The 21,546-nt window shown below is 33.6% G+C and overlaps 1 protein-coding gene, 1 non-coding gene and 1 pseudogene across 9 annotated transcripts in view; 2 read left to right on the forward strand and 1 right to left on the reverse strand.

Annotated features, from left to right (window-relative positions):
- TMEM161B (transmembrane protein 161B) overlaps positions 1 to 21,546 on the reverse strand; it is a 68,272-nt gene that overhangs the window by 39,396 nt on the left and 7,330 nt on the right. For 2 of the 8 annotated variants that reach the window (XM_036280249.1, XM_036280246.1), the window contains one exon: positions 11,899 to 12,002. Coding sequence is in view for 3 of the 8 variants with exons in the window: in XM_036280246.1 (XP_036136139.1) it covers positions 11,899 to 12,002 (104 nt within the window). In the remaining 5 variants the exon portion in view is untranslated. Of the gene's footprint in view, positions 1 to 655; positions 1,257 to 7,719; positions 7,748 to 11,898; positions 12,003 to 14,273; positions 14,310 to 21,546 lie in introns of those variants that run through there. The other 6 variants (XM_036280252.1, XM_036280253.1, XM_036280251.1 and 3 more) reach the window with 6 other exon arrangements.
- Positions 422 to 1,301, forward strand: LOC118641488 (annotated as a pseudogene).
- On the forward strand, positions 6,476 to 6,582 carry LOC118642953. The gene has a single exon (XR_004961862.1). It is a non-coding gene; the product is annotated as a U6 spliceosomal RNA (small nuclear RNA).

Consider the following 21,546-nt stretch of genomic DNA (forward strand, 5'->3'; position numbering starts at 1 on the left):
ATTTATTCTATAAGTATTTATTGTTTCCTATCTGTGGAAACTGCTAGCAAAAATCAGGTGAAAACTAATCTGAAACAGATACTACTGCTTAACCTTAAAAGGATTTATTTAGATTCAAATCCAGCAAACACAAAGGACTTATTAGATAGATGCCAGACACAGGAATGCTCTTTGTTGGCATATTTCTTACAATTAATGTTTTTAACATATATTACGATGATACAGGCTTACTATTAAAAGTAAATGGAATAAAATGCAGGCAAGCTAACAGCAACACATTAACATTCATCACCCCTCCCTTCATTTACACAAAAGGCACTGACAGTCTCTAAAAAAGAGGCTTCTGAATGCCACCCCCAAAATACAAGTAGTCTTTGCTTTGCTTTCCTTACTTTCCTTCCTTTAATTTAGTTGGAGAATCATGAAATTTAATTATATAAGAATTGGAGTAAATAGTTACTTAAAAAACTCTCTACACTTTTTCTCTCCTCCCACAGCACAAGATCAGAAAGGAAAGAAGGCTAAGGGGAAGAAGGTGGTCCCAGCCCCTGCTGTTGTGAAGAAGCAGGAGGCCAAGAAGGTGATAAATCCCGTTTGAGAAAAGACCCAAGAATGTTGTCACTGGACAGGACATCCAGCCCAAAACGGATCTCACCTGCTTTGTCAAATGGCTCTGCTACATTCAGCTGCAGCTAGAGGCAAAGAGCTGTTCTCTCTATGCATCTGAAAAGTGTCTCCTGCCATTAATCAATTCACCCAGGCCGTGGACTATGCACTGCCAAACAGCTACTCAACTGCTTAAGTTGGCCCACAATTACAGACCAGAGACAAAGCAAGAGAAGCAGCAGAGACTGTTGGCCTGGGCTGAGAAAAAAGCAAAGGGTATGGTCCCCACCAAGAAGCCACCTGTCCTTCAAGCAGGGGTTAACACTGTCACCACCCTGGTGGAGAACAGAAGGCCCAGCTGGTAGTGATCGCATACATTGTGGATCCCATCAAACTGACTGTCTTCCTGCCTGCCTTATGCCGTAAGATGGGGGTTCCCTACTATGTTATCAAGGAGAAGGCCAGGCTAGGGCATCTAGTCCACAGGAAGACCTGCACCACCATTCCCTACACATAAATTGACTTGGAAGACAAAGGAGCTCTGGCTAAGATGGTAGAAGCTATCCAGACCAAATACGACAGATACGATGAGATCCACCGCCACTGGAGAGGCCACATTGAGTCCAAAGTTGGTAGCTTGCATTGCTGAGCTGGAAAAAACCAAGGTTAAAGAACTGATCACCAAGCTAGGCTAAGTGTACACTGTTTAGTTTTCTGTACATAGAAGTAACAGAAATTCTCCTTCAAAAAACAAACAAACAAAACCCTCCCTTTTCCTCTTAGCTATATGTAACCCTCTTCAGTTAGGGCTCTATTTAACAACTGGGTGTATTCATCTCCACTACCCAGTGAAATCTCCCAAATACCCAATGCTTAGTCTCAATGTCCTGTCTCACCTAAACTTCCTATCAGCCAGCCACTTACATTTGAGATTCAGGTTTTATCTGCAATGTGCCCTCTCCATGTTATCATTAATCCTGTTCTCTAGTCCTTAAAATTCTGAACTTGCTTCCCTGCAAGAACCTTAGTTCAGACCTTCATTCGGGCTATCTTCTTCTTTAGCTCTCTCTGAGGTAAAACTCTCTAACTGGTCTCCCTGCCTTCCTTCTGGCACTCTCCTAAGTACATTCTGATCCCACCTTTAGTTATTTTTCTATAATGCAATTCTTATCAAGAAATATGCCTTTTTAAATCCTTTCCAAGACTCCTCACAGGTAAAGCAGTGAAAAAGGCAGCTAGACAAGGACCATGACCAAGGTCCTATTGTCATAAAGGAGAAATATACACTTAGTACTACTAGACTTTGCAATTTTTCAATTACACAAAAATCTAAATTTTTAAAGTGAAATATGTCAATTTTTAAAATAAGATTAGCAACTGATTTGCTGTTTTTAAAAACACTGTAGAACTGACAATTTGAATAATGACTGGAAATTTGATGCTAAGAAATTTTTTAGCCGTAATAATGTGATCATAGCAATTTTTAAAAGCTCATATATTTTAGATATACATGGAAATATCTATGAATGAAAGAATATTTGCTACAGGTAGTAAGTTTGGGGGGGCGGGGACAGAGATGAAGGGGTACATAGATGAAACAAACTGACAACCAGCTACTAATTATGAGTACACAGGAGCTCATGCTTTTCATTATATATTCATTATATTATTCTGTCTAATCTTTGTATGTTTGAAATGTTCCATTAAAATTAAAACATATATTTTAAGGCAAAATGTGCATAAGGTTTGTAACCTCCTGTTTCCACAGCATTTCCCCATTTCACTATGTCTACTTCACCAGACTTACCTCCAAAAATTTCCCCTTTGAACATGACAGTCTTACCTAGACTAATTTTATTTCACAAACTGTTTCACTCCTTGGTGTTTTGGCATATATTCTCCTCTCTGCTTGTAAAAACCTATGCCCCTATCTGGCAAACTCCACATTTACCTTTTACTGTTTATAAGTCAGTCTCCCTGTGATATAATAAGAATATATTTGATCATTGTCCCCAGTTCTTGGCACACAACTTCCTGAGTAATTTCCAGAGTAACAGGGAGTGTCTCAGTTATACTAATGAGGGGACCCTTGGTATGACTACAGACAGCTTCAGGTTGGAGGCTGGCAACCAGAAACGGTCACAGTAGGAAGGAAAGGGAGCTAGAGATTAAGTTCAATTATGTGGTCAAGGATACCTATGTGATCAATCATACCTCTGCAATGAACTGCCACAAAATCTCTAGATACCAAAGCTCAGAGGAGCTTCCTGGTGGGTCAACACACTGATGTGCCTGGAGGGTGACATACTCTGGCTCCTTCCCAAATCTCATCCTATCTGCAATCTTATAACAAAATGTAAGCTTAAGTATAACACTTTACTAAACTCTAGTCATTTTAGCAATTACTTAATCTGAGGGGGTTGTGAAAATGCACTAATTTGTAGCCATTAGCTGGTTGTCAGAAGTATGGGTATCCTGGGTATCCCAAGAACTTGCAGCTGACATCTCAAGCCTGGGCATTGTTACAGAATACTCTGTCTTTAATCTGTGGGATCTAACTCCAGGTAGTTGGCGTCAACGTTTAATTTCAGTTAATATCAGAGCAGTTGGATTAAAACAGAATATTCCACTAATTAAAAAATTCTTGGAGCGAAGATTTTCTGTATGTGTGTGTGTGTGTGTGTATATATATATATATATATATATATATTTATATATATATTTATATTTATATGTTTTGTTTTTATATATTTCCAAACTAGTACAGTTACTGGCAGATAGTAAGTGTCCAAAAAAAGGATCACTGAACCCAAATGAATTCAGTTCTCCTCTCAGTTTAAAGATTTTTAAATAAAATATATACTCTAACCAAAAAATCCCTAAACTATAAGTAACATGCATGAGGAGGCACTTCCTGAAATTTCTGCTGAAGTCCAGAATTTTAACTTAAAGTCGATTCTCATTATTTGCAGTAGTTATGTTCTATGAAGTCGCCCCCAACACTGAACTATTGCTTCTGGGAGAAACACAGGGTAAGGTTCCTGAGAGCCTCTGGTCATAACATTTCATCAACCAATCAATAATAATCTTGTTTCATGTGTGTTTATGTTTAAAGATACCTTATTAAATATATATTGTTGATTCATTAACACTGAGAGTCAACAGCACTGTAACTCATGACTGAACAAAGTTTATCTATGAACTACCTCAAAAATATCACAACTATGCCCGGCTGGTGTGGCTCTGTGGACTGAGAGTTGTCCCATGGACTGAGAGATCCGGGTTTAATTCCAGGTCAGGGAACATGATTGGGTTGCAGGCTCGATCCCCACTAAGGGGAGTGCAGGAGGCAGCCGATAAATGTGAGAGAGACACATGGATGTTTCTATCTCCCTCTCCCTAAAAAAATCAATAAAAACCTTAAGAAAATATCACAACTATGGATTTTGTGGTGCTTTAACAAATACACTTTACAAATAAATTTTAACAAGTAGGCAAATCACAAATATATTATCCACAAATGATGAGAATTGAATACATAACACTTAGAAAAATACTTAATACATAACTCATTTTATAGACTAAAATTAGTTGTTTAACTCTTAGTATATGAAAACTTAGGTTACATTTAGAGTCCTAAAATAATAAAATATTTTAAGACTTACATTTTCTAGGACCCATCTTCTTTTTAAATATACTCAAGCTTGTTTACTTTTATTTTGTGAGCACATTTTCTAAAGTGAATTGCATGGATAATACTTCTTACTAGACAACTCAGGTCATCTTCATTAGGAATAATTATTGTTCAAAGCTGAATTTTAAGGATGCTGGGTGCTCTTAGGAACACTTCTAGTCTGTTACTCATCTATTCATTCACTCATCAGACATTTATGGAACCCACTGTGGTCAAGCACTCTGCTAGGCAATGGAGATTTAACCACACACAATAAAGCCTAAGTCCCTGTTTTTCTGATGCTTATATTCTAGTTGGGACAGAATTTAACCAATAAAAAATGACAGAAAATCATAAATTGGACACCACACAAAAGAACCAACCTAATGTGAATGAGTAACATAAGACTAAGTATCAGGTTAGAAAAACCTCTCTGAAATGGCATTTACCCAGCAAGCTAAAGTATAAGAAGAATAGAGGGAAGAACATTCCAGGTGGAGAATGTCCAAAAGCACAAAGGCATGAAAGAACATTACAGTAACCAAAAGGCCAAAAAAGCAGTAGCACCATGAGCAAGGAGAAACACATAAGGGAGGTTGAAGAGATAAGATCATGGTATGAGTTTAGTATGTTTTGAAAGAATTGGTCTCAGGGCAGGAGGAAAGACTTGATTTACATTTTAAGATCTCTTTTGTTGGTCTATGAATTAGGGGCAGGCAAGAATAGCAGAAAGAAATATTTTGGATATCGAATCAACAATCTTGCTGATGCTAAAGGCAGGGAGTAAAAAAAAGTAAGGAATGAAGGATGATGTCTACATTTCTAATTTGAGGAAGAGGTGGTACATTGGTACATTTTCTGGAATGGAGTAAAGCAGAAGAAATCAAGAATTTAAACATGCTGAATTTTTAAAGACCTATGAGACACGAAAATATCAAAAGGGTAACTATTTATTAGCGCCTACAACTAAGAGATACCTTGAAATCATTACATAATTGTGGTTTTTAAATCCACAGAAATTAATGAGATAACCTAACAAAAAAATAAAACATAGTAGAAGGCTAAACAGTTAATAAGGAAGAAAGTAGAGTTTATGAAGACAATCCATGGGACAAATCTGTATACAAAGGAAATCAAAGAAATAGGCCAAAAACTAAGGAATGGATATGAGGGGCTGTTTTTCAGGGAGGAAGGAGGGGTTGTGGCACTTCATTTGTTGTCGTTGTTGTTGTTGCCACCATTGTTACTTTTAATTGGAGATCTTTTTGTTTTTAAGTATTTGTGCTAATAGGAACAACCCAAAAGAAATGAAGCAACCAACATAGAACAGAGCAAAGGCCAAAGAAGCAAAGTCTGGGTGAAGGGTAGAAGGAATGGGGTACAGAGCACAAGTGCAGGAACTTAGCCCTGACAGACAAGATTCTTCCTTCACAGATGAAAATAAAAATACATAAACGTTAAAGAAAAGCAGGGCTGCATGTGTAACTACGTTTATGGGTTTGGTGGTGTGAAGATGAGAGAAACTGGCTCTAGTTTCGAGAGCTTAGTGTGAGGCTGAGGCAGGCAAGCATGTTCAGGAGAAAAGATGTGGGTTGAAAAAGCTGTCTATGAAGTGGAGCATACAGAGACTGCCAGGCCAGGATCTAAGTGGCCATCTAAGGTCTGAGATCATGACTTTAAACTAAAACCTAGAAGTACAGCTACATAAATGTTTTTTTCAATAGTCAGTACTTCATACACAGTTTGATTCCATACCATATGGTTCCCATCTACTATACTTTAAGGTCTCAATTTTTAGTCCGCTCCATTACTGTTAGTTCGTATGTCTATCTCAGCAAAATGATTTGCAATATGCTTGTGACTGCTGCACTATACCTTTCTAATAGGGGCTTGGAAGACAGATACAAAAGTTTATTAGATTCTACATAGCAGTTAAAAATGGTTACAAAAATACAATTAGAGAAAAATGCTTTATGTTAATATATTAAGCAAAGGAACATGATGTACCATGAATGTAAAATATGAACAGAAAAGATTAGAAGGAAATATAACAAAATTTACACAGTGATTATCTTTGGCTGATAGAAATATAGTCCATTAACTCTTCTTTTTCCTTTTTTTAATCAATTTACCATCATATTCTATATCACAGACATGTATTGTTTTTGGAATTAAATTACAAAAAAAAAAAAGTAAGTGCTTGCTTCAGTAGCACACAGACTAAAATTGGAATAATACAGAGAAGATTAGCCTGGCCCCTGTGGAAGGATGACACACAAATTCGTGAAGCGTTCCATATATTTTTTTAAAGTATGAATAAGATCTCACTAGAAAACTGAACCTGTAGCATTTGACCTAAGTCGTTTTGGTTATTCAGTGACTTTTTTCACTTATATTCAAATGGTCAGTGTCTCAGCTAATACTGTACACAAAATTATTAAAATACCTTTTCAATGATTTTCTTGTATAAAACTCTTATAAAAAATATGACTATAACCCTTATTAAACAGTTCAATAGCACTGAAAAAAATATGTATCAGAAAATATAATGTACTGACTTAGACTCTAAAAACTTTAAGCAACAATGTTATTTAAAGCAAAACACTTAAGAAATTTTCAGAAGTAAAAATTTCAGAAATTTAAAATGTAAATCTGAACATGAACAAATAGATAAACAGTACTCAGAGCAAGCTAAAAAGCTTTAATATATAAATAATCATACAAAACTGTATTTCAGGGTACACAACATAGGTCACTAAAGACAGATTTAGTCTCCATTCTAAATCTCCATAATTTTGACAAATGAAAAGAAAAAAAAACCCTAAGAGAAAACAAATACCACTTAAAACTCAGAAAACTTTTCAGTACAAACAGCTAAAATATTGTCTGTTATACATATATAGTCTCCTGTTATAACTGGAAATTTTAATAGAACATCATGACATTCTGGAACTAGAAGTTAAGACAGCTAATGCAAGGACAGCAAGGACTCAGGCATTCCATAGGGTAGCAGCTGAAGGTTTAAACCTTTCCCTTAGGTCACAAGTCCCACCTACTGTGCATTTGAATAGTAGGTTTCTCTCAACAAAGGGAACTTGCAAATTTGTTAATCAGGCAACATGCAAAAGAGAACAGGCAAAAAGAATTAGAGCAATTGAATTATGAAGGTGTTATTACACCCTCTTTACTCAATTTTGGATGAGATAAAAATAAGAATAAATCCAACTATATAAATTTCAATAAGGGACATATGAAGGGAAGGAGTAGACCAAAGTGAGAGCCTAAAAGGCAAAGGGGTAGAGAAAAATGCATACGGTTTGAGCTAAACAGGAAAATGGAGAGCAGGTTCATCAAAGAAGCTATTAAGGAGAAAAAGCAAACCCTATTCCTCATGCAAAACCCACTATTCAAATGTACAAAGAATGTAACCTATCACTTACCTCTCCATGAAATGAGGGGCCAAGCAAACTTCAAAACAAAAAGGAACTTTAATTACAATAGAAAGTAGAATACTTTGGCTACAAATCAGTGGTATGTTGGACATGATAAAGAATTAACATCTTTAGGCTATCTGGGCAACTGTTAAAACAAGTGTTCCTTATGTTAAGGAAAGCAGTTTACAGTAAAAGTACAGAAACTCCAACTTCCCAGGAGTTTTCTTCCTTTTGGGGAGGTAGGAAGAAACGGCAATCTGACAGCACTAGACTTCTTCACAGTTAAGTTTTTCAAGGTCACAGTTGAGATGTTCATGTTCACACTTTATGGGTAGAAGAGACCTTACTACTTTAGTTCTTGTTATAGCAGGATCCCCTTCAACAAAATCTGACAGGCATAAAAAAAGGAGAACTAATAATATTTTCTAGAAGAAAAATATTTTCCTATTTAAAAAACTGGAAGAATGGAATAAAACTATTTATAATTCAGTAATGCAGAATAAATTTAATCTCAAATAGTGAGTGAGAGGTATAATTTGAATAGATGATCTTTCTTAAACTCTACTTCAATGTGCCTTTTAATTCAGTTTAGGACTAAAGGTCACTATGTAAGTACAGAGAAGCCATAACAATACAGTAAGAAAAACATACACTACTAATAACCTGAAGGATATCTTTTAAAAGGCTAAGTACAGCTAGGAAAACAGGTAGAAAAAGGAAAATTTTAAATAAATTACTCTGGAATCTGCCAAAAGAAGTCACAGTGGTTGTAGAAAAGTTCACCTCCACCAAATTCAAAAGCTCTTTTCAGTTCTAAGTCAAGGTCTCGAGTGGTTGAACAGCCACAAATCAAATCAATAGTAGACTGCGTCAGACTTCTAGGGTAAAAGGCCCAGATCTGTTATATTTTTCAGTATGTGAACGTGACTAAAGTTAAAATTTGTTTTCTCATTTGTAAAAATGGAGACAACATCACTTACAACAGAGAAGGACTAGACACTCATCAATCCTGCTTTTACTTTCTAGGTAAAATACAAACGACATATTCCAGACTCCTTTGTACTTTAGCCTGAACTAGTCCCAGTGCCCTAGCCTATATAAGGTGGGCAAAAATGATACATCTACTTCTAAGGTTGGCTCCTAGAATCTCCAGTAAGATCCATAGATCCTTCCCTCTCTCTTAACTTGCCAACTGGCACAGCATCTAACAGAGGGCTCTCGAAGGTAGCAGAAGGAACAGTAGCACTACCAGACAAAAGTTTACAATCCCTAAGTCACCACTTGAAGGAGAGCTGAATCCTTCAAACACCAATCTGTGAAGGATCTACTTGGAGAGCTGCCCAACCCCTCTCTGATTCCCCCATTTGACCCTCATTCCTTTCTGAGGAAACTGAATGAGAAATGTTCATTAAATTCACACACTGAGATTTCTAAGGTCGAAACATATCCCAAATACATCCCCTCTCCTACCTAGCTCAGAGTGTACAGATACAAATGAGATAGCAGAAATCAAAATTTTATCAGGATGAAGTTTTATAACATTGCAAAGGAAATACTAATGGAATTAAACTAAAGACTCTACAGTTTTTTTTAAAAAAAACTATAGATCTACAACAGTAACGGAAATATACAAATGTCATAACAAGAGCAAGAAAGCTAGTCAACTTTTTTCACATTCAAAATCACCAGGATGCTAATTTACAAGCAAAAATTGCTTATTCCTTGAAAGGATTTACTTCTTTAGGAAAATGGTAGGCTTACTCATTAAATCAACATAACAGAATCAGGTGCCACTTCAAGCCCTCCATGCCAAAAGAGAAAGAGGTAGATAAAATATGGACAAAAATTAATTTGTAGAATACAAAGAGAAACCATAATGTTAAAGAAAAATACAAATATCTATTATTTGAAGATCTTATACTATTGGAATAAATTTAAGATGATATATACAGAAACTAAAAGAAGTTTCTTCTGTCATACTCATGATTAACCCATGCGGTTAATACACACATAGGTTAATACACACTTAATCACTTGAGTAGTTCTATTCAATACAGTCACTCTGAGGCCATCCTATACTATTCATAATTTTAAAAATCCTCATGAGCCTCTCCCCTTAAATTCCTTTAAGCATTTTATAGACAATAAATACCCTTAGATCTTTCTTTTGTCAACTCAGCAGCATCATATGGTTTAAAATGCAAACTGTCATTTCTAATCATTAGATGTTTACATAAGCAAGTTATAAGGAATTTTAGATTTTCTCAATATTAAAAGTTTCATACCATATCATAAAAGATTGGTAAAGCAATAATTAGCCCACACAGGTAAAATCTATTATCTTATTCCATGGAGTTAGGAAACAACATTTAGCGATTTGGCTTCATGACTTAAAAATTTCAGGATTAACATTTAAAAAAGGTAGATGATCTTAAAAGCACAAAACAAAACAGGGAGTAAATATAACTACAGAAGAGGAACTAGTACTACAAAATTCTGATTGGTACCCTTAGAACCTGATTTGGAATTCAAGAGCATTAACACTAAATTTAATCTATTTACAAAACCAAACCAAGAATATTTAAAAAATCAATTTCATGTTTATTTGTAAAGGTTGAGCTCCCTTTCAAATTAACAGTATGTATATTATGACACATACTTATCAAAAAGCAAAGATTTTAAAATACATTATTCTAATATTAACAAAGTGAAGAGAATCAGATTTTTAATCTTTTAGTTTTTACCTGTAAATGTTTTATAGAAACAAACGGAAAAAAGCAAGTTATATAAAAACATGGAAATTACCTATAGACTTAAATGAAACAAGATCTTTCCAATCAAAAGAGATCTAGAAGTCTCACTGGAGACTCATCATAAACAGAATCCAGAAAGGTACAATTCTCAGTAGAAAATAAACTACCTTAATGTATTTTATCTAGTTTATTAATTCAGATTCCATTTATTTAGAATAATTTGCTCAACTGATGTTTATTCTTTCATGATCTATGGCAAAGGGTTTTTGCGAAGCAAAAAATTAAACAAGATTACACAAAGCATAACTAGTAATCTAGTTATAGATGATTGATTTTTCACTCATAAATAGCTCTGATAGATGCTTTCAACTTTACCAAAACATTAGTTATTTATTTTGCTAATAAAATATATTTTCAAATAGCTGATCTCATACTTTACATACACATATATCAGTGTTCAAAAAAATTTTAAACTTTCTAAATATTGTTCTATATTTAAACACTGATAAAGGAAAAAGTATAAGCATACAGAGAAAGAATATAAATAAACTAGAAAATAAACTCTATGGAAGAAATTTAAGCTTTGTGGATAAAATGGTCCTGAATTAAACACTTATTATCTATCTTGAAGTATTTGAAATCATTAGAAAAGCCATTCATCATTTTCTAACTTAAGATGGTCCAAACAAAAGAATATAGACATACAAATCAGTAATAGAACTTGGTTATTTATTGGAGCTAAGTAAGTGAAGTAAAACTATAGTCAGGGTACCAAATCTATGACTTACCTTTCATAATTACACAGGACTTTGGCATGTATTGCTGTGCAGAGAGTTTCCTGCTTTTGCCTCATTACATCTCCTATACTTCTTTACTTTTGATTTTATTGTTTTACTGTACAAATTTCAGCACAGCAACTTTGCTCCTTTGTAAAGGAGTGGAGATTGTAGTAAGCTTATAGTGCAGTAGACTAAATTAAAATACTACAAAATAACTTCACGCCTTCCTTGTTAAAGTTAAAAATTCTCTGCGGTAAAAGAACCCAGACCTCATAGTAAACTCTCAACTGAGTCACTAATAATAGGTCATGTGAGTCATTTAAGCACTTCAATTTATAGTTTTGTCCGTTTATTGACCAACTTTTTAAAAAGATAACAAAAAAATTATGTGGTATTTTCAGTGGTCAGAGAGCAAAGGGGACAGGGGGATCGGACATTGAACGCTTGACCATGACCCTATTTACCTTTGTGTTAAACAGATAAATTACTAATATTTCAAAAAAAATAAAATAAGGGAGTTAGATTTTTCTCATAACTTTCCTTTATCGCGGTTTTAGAAAACAGGAATTAGCATTTAACTATCTAAGAAGTTAATCAGCCTGGTAAATTAGAGATTTCAAAGTGCCTGTCACAACCACCTATACTTGACTTACCTGCCATTACAGAGTAGCCATCGAGCAAGAGAATAGTGAGGTATAATCTTCTGCATAACACTGGCCATCACCATGGTAACGACCAGCTGTATACCTATTACACCCTGTGTAAAAAAACAAATAAATTTAACAATAAATGAATTTATATTTTAGGACACTGCTGGAAAACTTTCTATCCATTTCGAAAATGATACTTTAAGGAAGAGGAGCTGCTATCAAAATATATATTATTCTGGCATTTAGGCATTCAAGACCCACATGTTTAAAGTTAAAATATGTGATCTCATTTTATAATCCTCTACAAGTTACCCAAAAGCCACATCCATGTGAACAGAAGTTAAATGACTTAGCATACACTTTTAAAATCTTCCCCAAAAATGTTCTCAATTATGTAAGAGAATCAAAATGAAGTAAAAATTAGTAATTGTTTTATCTTTTTCCAAATTTACTATGTTCAGTACACATAAAATACTAGCTTGGCAAGCTTTAAAAGCAGTAAACCTATTTTTTTCCTTTATTAATGTTAAAAAGAGGCAAGGATAGATAGATAGAAACATCAATAACAGAACACTGACTGGCAGCCTCCTGCATGTCCCCCACTGGGGATTGGGTCTACAACCTGAGCATGTGCCCTGACCAGGAATCTGCTCCAGCGACCTCTTGGTGCATGGGTCGATGTTCAACCACTGAGCCACACTGGCTGGGCATAGTATGTCTGTTTTTTAATTCTAGGGTGGTAGTGAATGGTTAAAGAATATTAATCATATTAAGTGTGATACTGTAGGACTGGCCTGAAAGTCACTAGAAAAAAAATTTTAATTCATGTTCTCATCACCAATTTGTAGTGGATGGGCCTCCAGCAATGTCCAAAATCCCCTTAGTTTTTGTTCTCATCAATCCCTCTCTTGTTCCCTCTGATAGCTAAAATTCAAACCTCTTCTCTTCACACCTCCAACCTCCCTTAAACTTAGAACTCTCCACTCAGTAGAAGACAGGTATTTCAGAGAAAAGTCACAGCTTCAAATGTGAACCCTTACTTGTCATTAAGCTCACAATCCCTTGTACCTACACTAAACTTTTCCCACATCAACTAGAGAGCATTTCTACACAAAGCAAATTCCTACATCTGTGCTTCAGAGCCCATCCTCTCTTTGATTTTCAGAATGCTCAACCACTGAATAGCTTCCTTCCTGTATCTTCTTTAATCTTTTCTCTATTTAAATCCTTGCTATTATTAGCACTGCAACAACTCTAAGTCTTTTATCTTTCTAAAAAATAACAATAACTTTCCCTTATTCTACAGCCCTCCTTTCTCCTTATATTCAGTCACTTCTCAAAAGACTTATTCTCACCACTTCTACATTCTCATACCTGCTCAGTTAGTATCTTATTACTGTTCCACTGAAACACCATCAAAATCACTTCATCATGCCAAATTATATTTCATCTTAAATCTCAGCAGTCTACTACATCCATTGCTTTACTCCCACCTTGATGATCAATTCTTTATACTCCTCTTTGGTGGCTCCTCTATCCTAGCAGTCCAAAAATAAGGTTGCATTCTACCTCAAACCTAATTTACCAAACAAGTACATAAAAAATATAAAATGTTTATAAAGAAGCAATATAGCATATTGGTTTGAGAGCATGAATTCTGGACCCAAACTACTTGGCAGAGAATTCATATATTAGTTGTTTGACTTTGAACAAGTAATTTAAACATTTTGTACTACTATTTCCTCTTCTATAAAATGAAGCTAATAATTCAACTTATCTAATCAAACTATGGTTAGAAACTGTGCCTGGTATAGAGTAAGAAGTTACTATTATTTGGTGTCATTGTCATGGCTATCACTACTATAGGAAAACATTTATTTTTAATATCAAGAAAAAGGTCTTTTAAAAATATCAGTCTAAGAAATAAGTTGATAAATCAAATTTCATTGATTGTAACAAATTGTTGGAACCGTTGTTCATCATTGTAATAAATGTACTACTGTGGTGTAGGATGTCTACAGTGGGGTAGGTTTTGCTCATTTAAGGACAAGAACATAAAAGAACTCCCTGTATTTTCCTATTCATTTTGCCATGAACCTAAAATTGCTCTTAAAAATGAAGCTTATTAATTAAAAAATAAAGTTCTACAGAGACTCTATCCACAATGTGAAAGATTAACTGGGAAAAAGCATTTGTAACTCACATCACAAATGAATATTTTACTTATTAGATATTATATAGAGTTCTCATAAATTAGCAAAAACCAAATGCCCAATTAAAAAAAAAAAAGAACAAATATGTACAAACAGTTGTCAAAAAAAAAGTGAAAATGGCTCGTTTTTAAACAGTACTGTGTTTAAAATGTCTTTGAAACCTACCTCAAGTATGATTTTAATGTGGATATTGTAATGCCTAAAATTCTACCAACTGGGTTAAGGCTCAGACCACTTTTATATTCACCAAACATCAAAGGGTACATTGTCACATTTTTTTCTTTAGCATTTTCTATCACTAGAATATACTATCCCATTTTTTTTTTTTTTAATTCTGAGGAAATAACATTTATTTCTTAAATAGTATAATGGACTATTTATTTTTCATTGAATTATTTTGGGTGGCACTGGTTAATAAAATCATATAGGTTTCAGGTGTACAATTGTATAATATATCAACTGTATACTGTATTGTGTATTCACCACCCCAAGTCAAGTCTCCTACTTAGCACAATGACATAGAATAGGTCAAAGCACATAGTACAGGGCACTTCATATTTGATGAAAAGAATGAATGAATGAATGGCATCACTACAAAAGAATCTGTCTTAACAGAATATGATAATACGAGATTAGGTAATAACAAATACATATATTAAGACAATATAGCAACCCAATTTCATATGAACAAAGAGTTACAGAAATTCAAAAATTTGAATATGCAACTCTAGATGAAATGTAAGGTAGAAACTGAAATCAAATAGATGGAAGAGTAAAAGGGTCAAATGTGAACAAAAAGTAATCATGGGAAAGCAAAAAGCCTAGCTCAGACTTTAGTATAATGGCAAAGGAATTAACAAGAAATAAGACGAAAAAATTTTAGATTGTTGAGTCTTTAAAACCAAGAGGATGCATTTAGCTGATGTGTTTAACAAGATCACCTTGAAGACTTTTACACAGGTAGTAGGGATAGGAGGATGAAATAATGCAAGTAACATATAAGGAAACTCAGAGCAATATATTAATCAGTTGAAGGGAATACCTCTAAGACTAAGGTAGAAGGGGTTGAAACCAGGAAGGAAATAACAAAGATAAAAGCCCATCAAAAGAAAACCAATCAAACTTTGAATATGACTGAACAAGAAGAAAAATAACTGTAGAATAAATCTAAGGAATGCCTTAAAGTTTATTTCCAGATGTTTTAATTTGGGTGATTGGTAGAATCTTAGAGCCACTGACGAAACAGTTGCAGACTGAAGGAAACTCAAGGAAATGAACTAGCAAGCCTCAGATAGGCCTCTCAAGGACAGGACCTTGACTGCATCTTCAACTTTTCAGAACACGCAGAAAACATGCTTTGCTGGTACAATCAATCCACATGAGACAGAATGGCAATAATCAGGTAAGAGTTTTATTAATTTGCAGTAAAACATAAACTACCAAGTGGATCAATGTTCAAATTCACTAAGTGTTCCATTCAATTACTGTCTTAATGATACACTGCAAGACAAATTAGTAGCAGACTGCGGGGTGAGGAGTGATTTAGAGCAAAAGACAGCACAGAGAGGCATTTCATTCAGACAGTGCTGAAGTCTGAAGAAATATACAAGATAGCCCTGTAGAGCAGTGATTTTCAATGTTTTTCATCTCATGGGACACAAAGTAATTACTAAAATTTTGCAGCACACCAAAAAAAAAATAATAATAATAAAATACATTTTTTGCCAATCTGACAAAAAAAGAAGTATCATTTTGATTCATTCACACCAGATGGCTACTGTTGTGTTGGCTGCTGTCATCTTTTTCTTTGAGTCTTATGGCACACTGGTTGAAAATCACTGCTCTAGAGTGCAAAATATTCTCACCTCTACATAGTTCTGAATAAATAGGTTCAATTTTTGCTATTTAAACTGTTTTCTAGCCTTTCAAGTGACAAATCTACTTTCCAACTGATACAACCTTTCTTTGGACAAAAACCTATCTAAAAATTATTCTATGTTTTGATATGTAAATATATCGATATGGCTACAATTTGTCTACATTAGGCATGGGAAACGATCCATATCTAAGTTCAGGATGAGAAGATAATTCATTTCTTCCATCATGTACTGGTTTTATCAGACTCTTAAAAGTGTTAACCACCCCTCACTGGCACCTACAAATAATATGTGATAAGTGATATGGTAGAGGTCAGTGCCACTGTTATGGGAGCATTCCAAGAAAGGGAGTAATTAAATCTACAAGGGAGAGCTGGGAATGTCTGGTTCACAGAGGTGACATCTGAACTAGGCTTACAAGGTTAAAGAAGTATCCTTCTGTCAGACAGAAAAGGAAGATAAGTTTTGACAGATTTACTTACCTGTACAAAGAGAGTAAATGTCATGATACAAAATAATGAGCAATTCCACATGGCTAGACTTTGGCTGGGTTCCCTGCAATGGACTTTTCTGCAGGTATTTAGAAATAAGTCTAGGATCTTAAGCCTGGAAGTAACCAAATTAAGTATATTTTGGAAGGATAACTGTCACTATGGTGGAAAAATTATGTGAAGGAGTTAAAGTAATTGGAACTGAAGAACTAAGTTACAAATCAACTGAAATATGTAACCTGAACTAAAACAGTTTCAAAAACAAAAGCAAAATAAAAAAGAATTAAGAATTTTAGAGAGGAAAAAAGGAATTATGTATGAGATTACTAATTATGATTGCAAGGAATGTATCAAAGGGAAGGATTATGATTATGTAAAGATATGATGAAAATAATAGGTATAATTATTCCTTGAAGAAACTAAGCAATAAGGGGAAAATTTGATGGTTACTACAATGGTTTACATATAAAAATATTTTTTATAAGGGGAAAAATGTACAGCTTAAGGCAAAATAGAAGGTGTGTTGGTGACTAGTCTAGAAAGAAGTTAACTGGAAATGTATTCACTTAAGAATCAGAAATAGATGAAACCAAAGGTGTAAGTTGAAAGTACAACTTTATGAAAGTACAACTGAATGAAAGCACAAATAGGCACAGAGATGTCTGAAGTTTTAAAAATGAGGGGTTAGAGTTTGAAAGACCATGAAGATTAAACACACACTACAGTCAAGATCTTGGCAATGTGATTGAGAGGAGGTCTAGAAACTCGAAAAGATAAGTCTGATGAACTTACATATGTGGCTGATTGACAGACCCAAACAGGGTTTGTAAAAATGATTACTTCTAATGGGTTCTTTAATAGGATTGAGGGCTGTCTAGATTTAATTCAAGAGAAATTCTCCCATATAATGCCAAAACAGAATAAAGCAACATGAATAAGCAAGGAGAATTCCTGCCCATAGACCACTTCTAGAATTCCGGTGTTGATTATATAGGCTATCCTATATTATTTGGTTTTATAACATAACTCCAGCTCTTACAGACACTGTAAACAAGCCTGAAAATAAGAAAAGGAGATCTTTGCTAAATAAACAAAAGGTTTTGGTAGGAAAGCAGCTAAAGAATATGAAAAAGGTCACTTATTGATATCTCATATAGATTTACTGATTAATCATATGAATTCACAGATATTTAACTGTTTTGACCTATAAAATGACAATTTTATATAGCTCAAATTCATACTACAATATAGAAGTATATATATAAAAAGGGAACTGTAAAACAATGATCAACAGCTATGATTTTGAACTCAAGTACACGAGTTTTCCAATTTAATTGTTTACAGAATTAGGATAGTTTGCCAGCATCAATGTCTCATAGCACAAAATACATTTTTAATGTCTTTAAAGTAAAAATTACAAGCAGACATTTTGCTACTTTTCAGCTCAAAAGTAAAAATTTAACGTACTTTAAGGTCAAAAGTGATACTCCCCCCCAAAAAAAGTTTTGAACTCTCAATAAAATGCCTATGTACAGCCTAACTATCTTATATAGACTTACAATAATGTAGAACAAATGAATTTGACATAATTTTATTGAAAAACAGCAGCTCCTGGCTTTCTGAAGATGATGATATAAAGTCACTCTTCTAAGGCTGATTAAATTTAGAAATAAATTTAAGACATTTTCCTATATAAACTGATAAGGCAAAGTGGAAGACCAACAACAAATAAAGGACATGAATAGATACTTTTTCACAAGAAAAAAAGCATTCTAATTCAATATATTTCATAAACCACTTTAACATATTAGTTAGTGTTAAAATGAATAGTTGTTTAAGATAATTTTCCAAATACAGTAGGTTGAATGAATTATGCAATATCTCATATAAAGCAATATCATATAGCCATTAAAATGTTGATGAATAAAATATTTTTAAAGATGTTAAAAAGTGACTTCCTCTAGCCAAGATATGAATAAATGTGTCCCTACAGTACTGATAGTAACAAATAAAAGATTCAGTGGAAGAAGGCATCCCTAAATTCTGCCATTCTTCCTTAACTGTATTTTCTGACATTACAGAAAATCTCCCTACAGATCTATTTTCAAAGAAGCTATTAGTCAAAACTAATAAATTTATACTTGACATTTACAAATCGTCTTGTTCAGATTAATTCCTACTCATTCCTCAACCTTCGCTTCCTCTATAAAACTTTTCTTGCTAAAAAACATATTCATAACTTCAAAACAGCCCTTATCATACTCAACTGTGACCACTAACTTAAGGACTCACTCCACTCAAATTGTATTCATCTAATTTCTTTAAACCATTCCCACTACCAGGAAGTGCCTAGCTTGGCAGGTTTTCAATACAAGTTGTTCATCTTTTAGATAAAATTAAGAGATAAAGCATAAATTTGCCCACTGGTCTTCATTACATTCAGGTTCTTACTATGTGCCAAGCAATAAACTTTAGCATAAAAAAAAGTATTCATTTCAAGATCAAAACAAAATATATTGTGTTTTTTACATATCTCAAAGGGAGACGTATATCTATTTTTACAAGATATTACTCTCAATTTAATGCAATAGGTATTTGTGTTTAAATGCTTTCTTTTAAACAAACTAAAAATTACAACTTTGTTAAGTTCACTAATAAAGCTTCATTAAACAAATTTAAAATAAAAAAGAATTTAGCTTAACTCTAAATTTTAAGCCTTATACAAAAGCAAAGAAATTTAATAGGCACCCCTAATGGTAACTATTAGAAAAATGCATTCATTACGACTTTTTTAATGTGTTGAATAATTAAACACACTAGGGTCACAGTGGTTCTGTCACTAACTAGCAATACAGCAATTAGACAAGCCCTCTCTGGGACTCATTCCTTATCTAGAAAATGACAAGAGTTGGCAAATGACTGTAAAATCTTAAAAGATCTTATTGATGCTTGCAATATTTTAATTAAATACACAATAGATTGTTGGCCTACACATATTTACCATTTCTAAACCACCACCAAAGCCTGTAACATGTAGTTATTGCTAATAGGAATGAATTAATTATCCCTTCCTCATAAGGATTAAATGGACTAACATTTATAGGAGATCTGAAAGGAAATCAGAGCTCCACATTAATATAAAGGAGTACACCTAGCCCACTGCCCATCACTCTCAACTCAATTAGTGGTTTGTGAAATTTCCTCTTAGATTTGTGAATGGTAATAGTTCTACAGCTTTGTTTGGTTTTAATTTATCTCAGACACTCAGTCAATTTTCTCTTAATAAATGGTTCATTTTCTTTATGATCTGAAACATTTTTAGTGACTATCAAGAGAAAGAACTATGATGACCATAAATACTTCTGATATGAATGACTGAGAAGCTCTCTATTAAAAATCAAGAATAAGAATGTTAGTTGAAACCAGAAAAGTTTTAGTCATAAGAAACTATTTTTCAGTTAAAGTTATGTCTTACATTACAATGAATCTTACCAAAGCTTTCTTATCTGACCCTCCTGATTAGAAAACATTTTGTTGGCAATTAATTATAATTCCAGCTATTGAGAATCTTTTCTACTTTATTTTTTTGTTTTAAATTTTAAATTAGGAAACAGTATATTCAATATGAAACATCTGATCTACCCAAAGAACTAAGCTGTCTATTGATAAATAATACAGTGAGGCTTCATTGTCCTAATATTAATTAATCTCATAGCACAAAGGAGTAAGGATGTAGTAAAGCATAAATTTAAAAAGAAGTAAAATTATACTCATGAATTCAGCCAGTAATAAAAGCAAAACTTTTGAGCAAAAAACATCATGGCTCCTCTTTTGAGCAAGACTGTGTCCAGAAACAAATAATTCTAATTGTGAAACACTTATACTTGCATACATATGCTCATAAATCATAAAAATTTGGAACTATTTTTTAATCAATCATTTATACTAATCATAAAAATGGCCAAAGTCGTCTTAAATGATAAAAATACCAATAAACATTCAAATAAATGGACTTTTGGTGGAGCAGGAATCTTTCAGTATGACTTTTTTCAGGAAAAGGAAGCAAAAAACTATAGCATTGCTTTTTCTATGTGGATCATTGCATTTGGGCAAACGCTGGCAATCAACAGGTTAAAGATAACAAAAATCAGCTAAGCACTATGTAAAAAACAGACAGTTAACAATATAAAAAATAAGCACTTCAGATTAATATTTCAAAAGGCTTCTACTACTATCACAAAGATAAAAAATTAAACTATTTAAAACAGAAAAACAACCATAGCTTTAGTGTTATTAACTGATGGCAGTCTATATAATCACACACTTATATGGAATAGAACAGCTTGTTGAAGTTCCATTTTCATTAAGTCATCTCTACTGGTGGAGAAAAGTCTCCCTCTCTCTCTTCAATACCCCTTAGTATTTCCATCTCATCTCTTTTTCACAATCCAAACCTCTCCATTTCAAGAACCTATTGCAAAAACCCATCATTATCATCTACAGCATCTATTTTTTTTCCATAAAGGAACTTTATTTTAAATAAAATAAGGTAAAAGGAATTTGAAGGAATCCTTATTGTGACTTACAGCAGCAGTGTCAGTATTTGGTGTCTGAGTTAGGAAGGCCAATATATAGTGCTATGCCTGAGAGTAATAATTAATTTCTCTAACACTATCTGAGATGTAATATTAGGTAACTGGATTGGGAAAGATTTTCTAGAAATATGTTAATCAGAAACTATAATATTTCTACAGAAAAATATTTTAAAATTCAATCTTTCCATAAGTTGAAACTTACCAAAGATAAACAGTAAGACTGGCACAACAGTACAGTGTCCAAACAGCCTGGGTTAAAGTCAAATTTCACTAGCGGTACGACTTTGGATGAGATACTCTAATCTTGCTGTGCCTCCATTTCTACATCTATAAAATATGACCCAGAAATTCCAGTATTTATCCAAAGAAATCCTAAATGCTAAAATAAAAAGACATATGTACTCCTATATTCACTGCAGCATTATTTACAATAGCCGAGACAAGAAAGCAACCTGAGTGTCCATCAATAGATGAC

Source organism: Molossus molossus, unplaced genomic scaffold (assembly GCF_014108415.1).
Source record: "Molossus molossus isolate mMolMol1 unplaced genomic scaffold, mMolMol1.p scaffold_m16_p_3, whole genome shotgun sequence".
Taxonomy (NCBI): domain Eukaryota; kingdom Metazoa; phylum Chordata; class Mammalia; order Chiroptera; family Molossidae; genus Molossus; species Molossus molossus.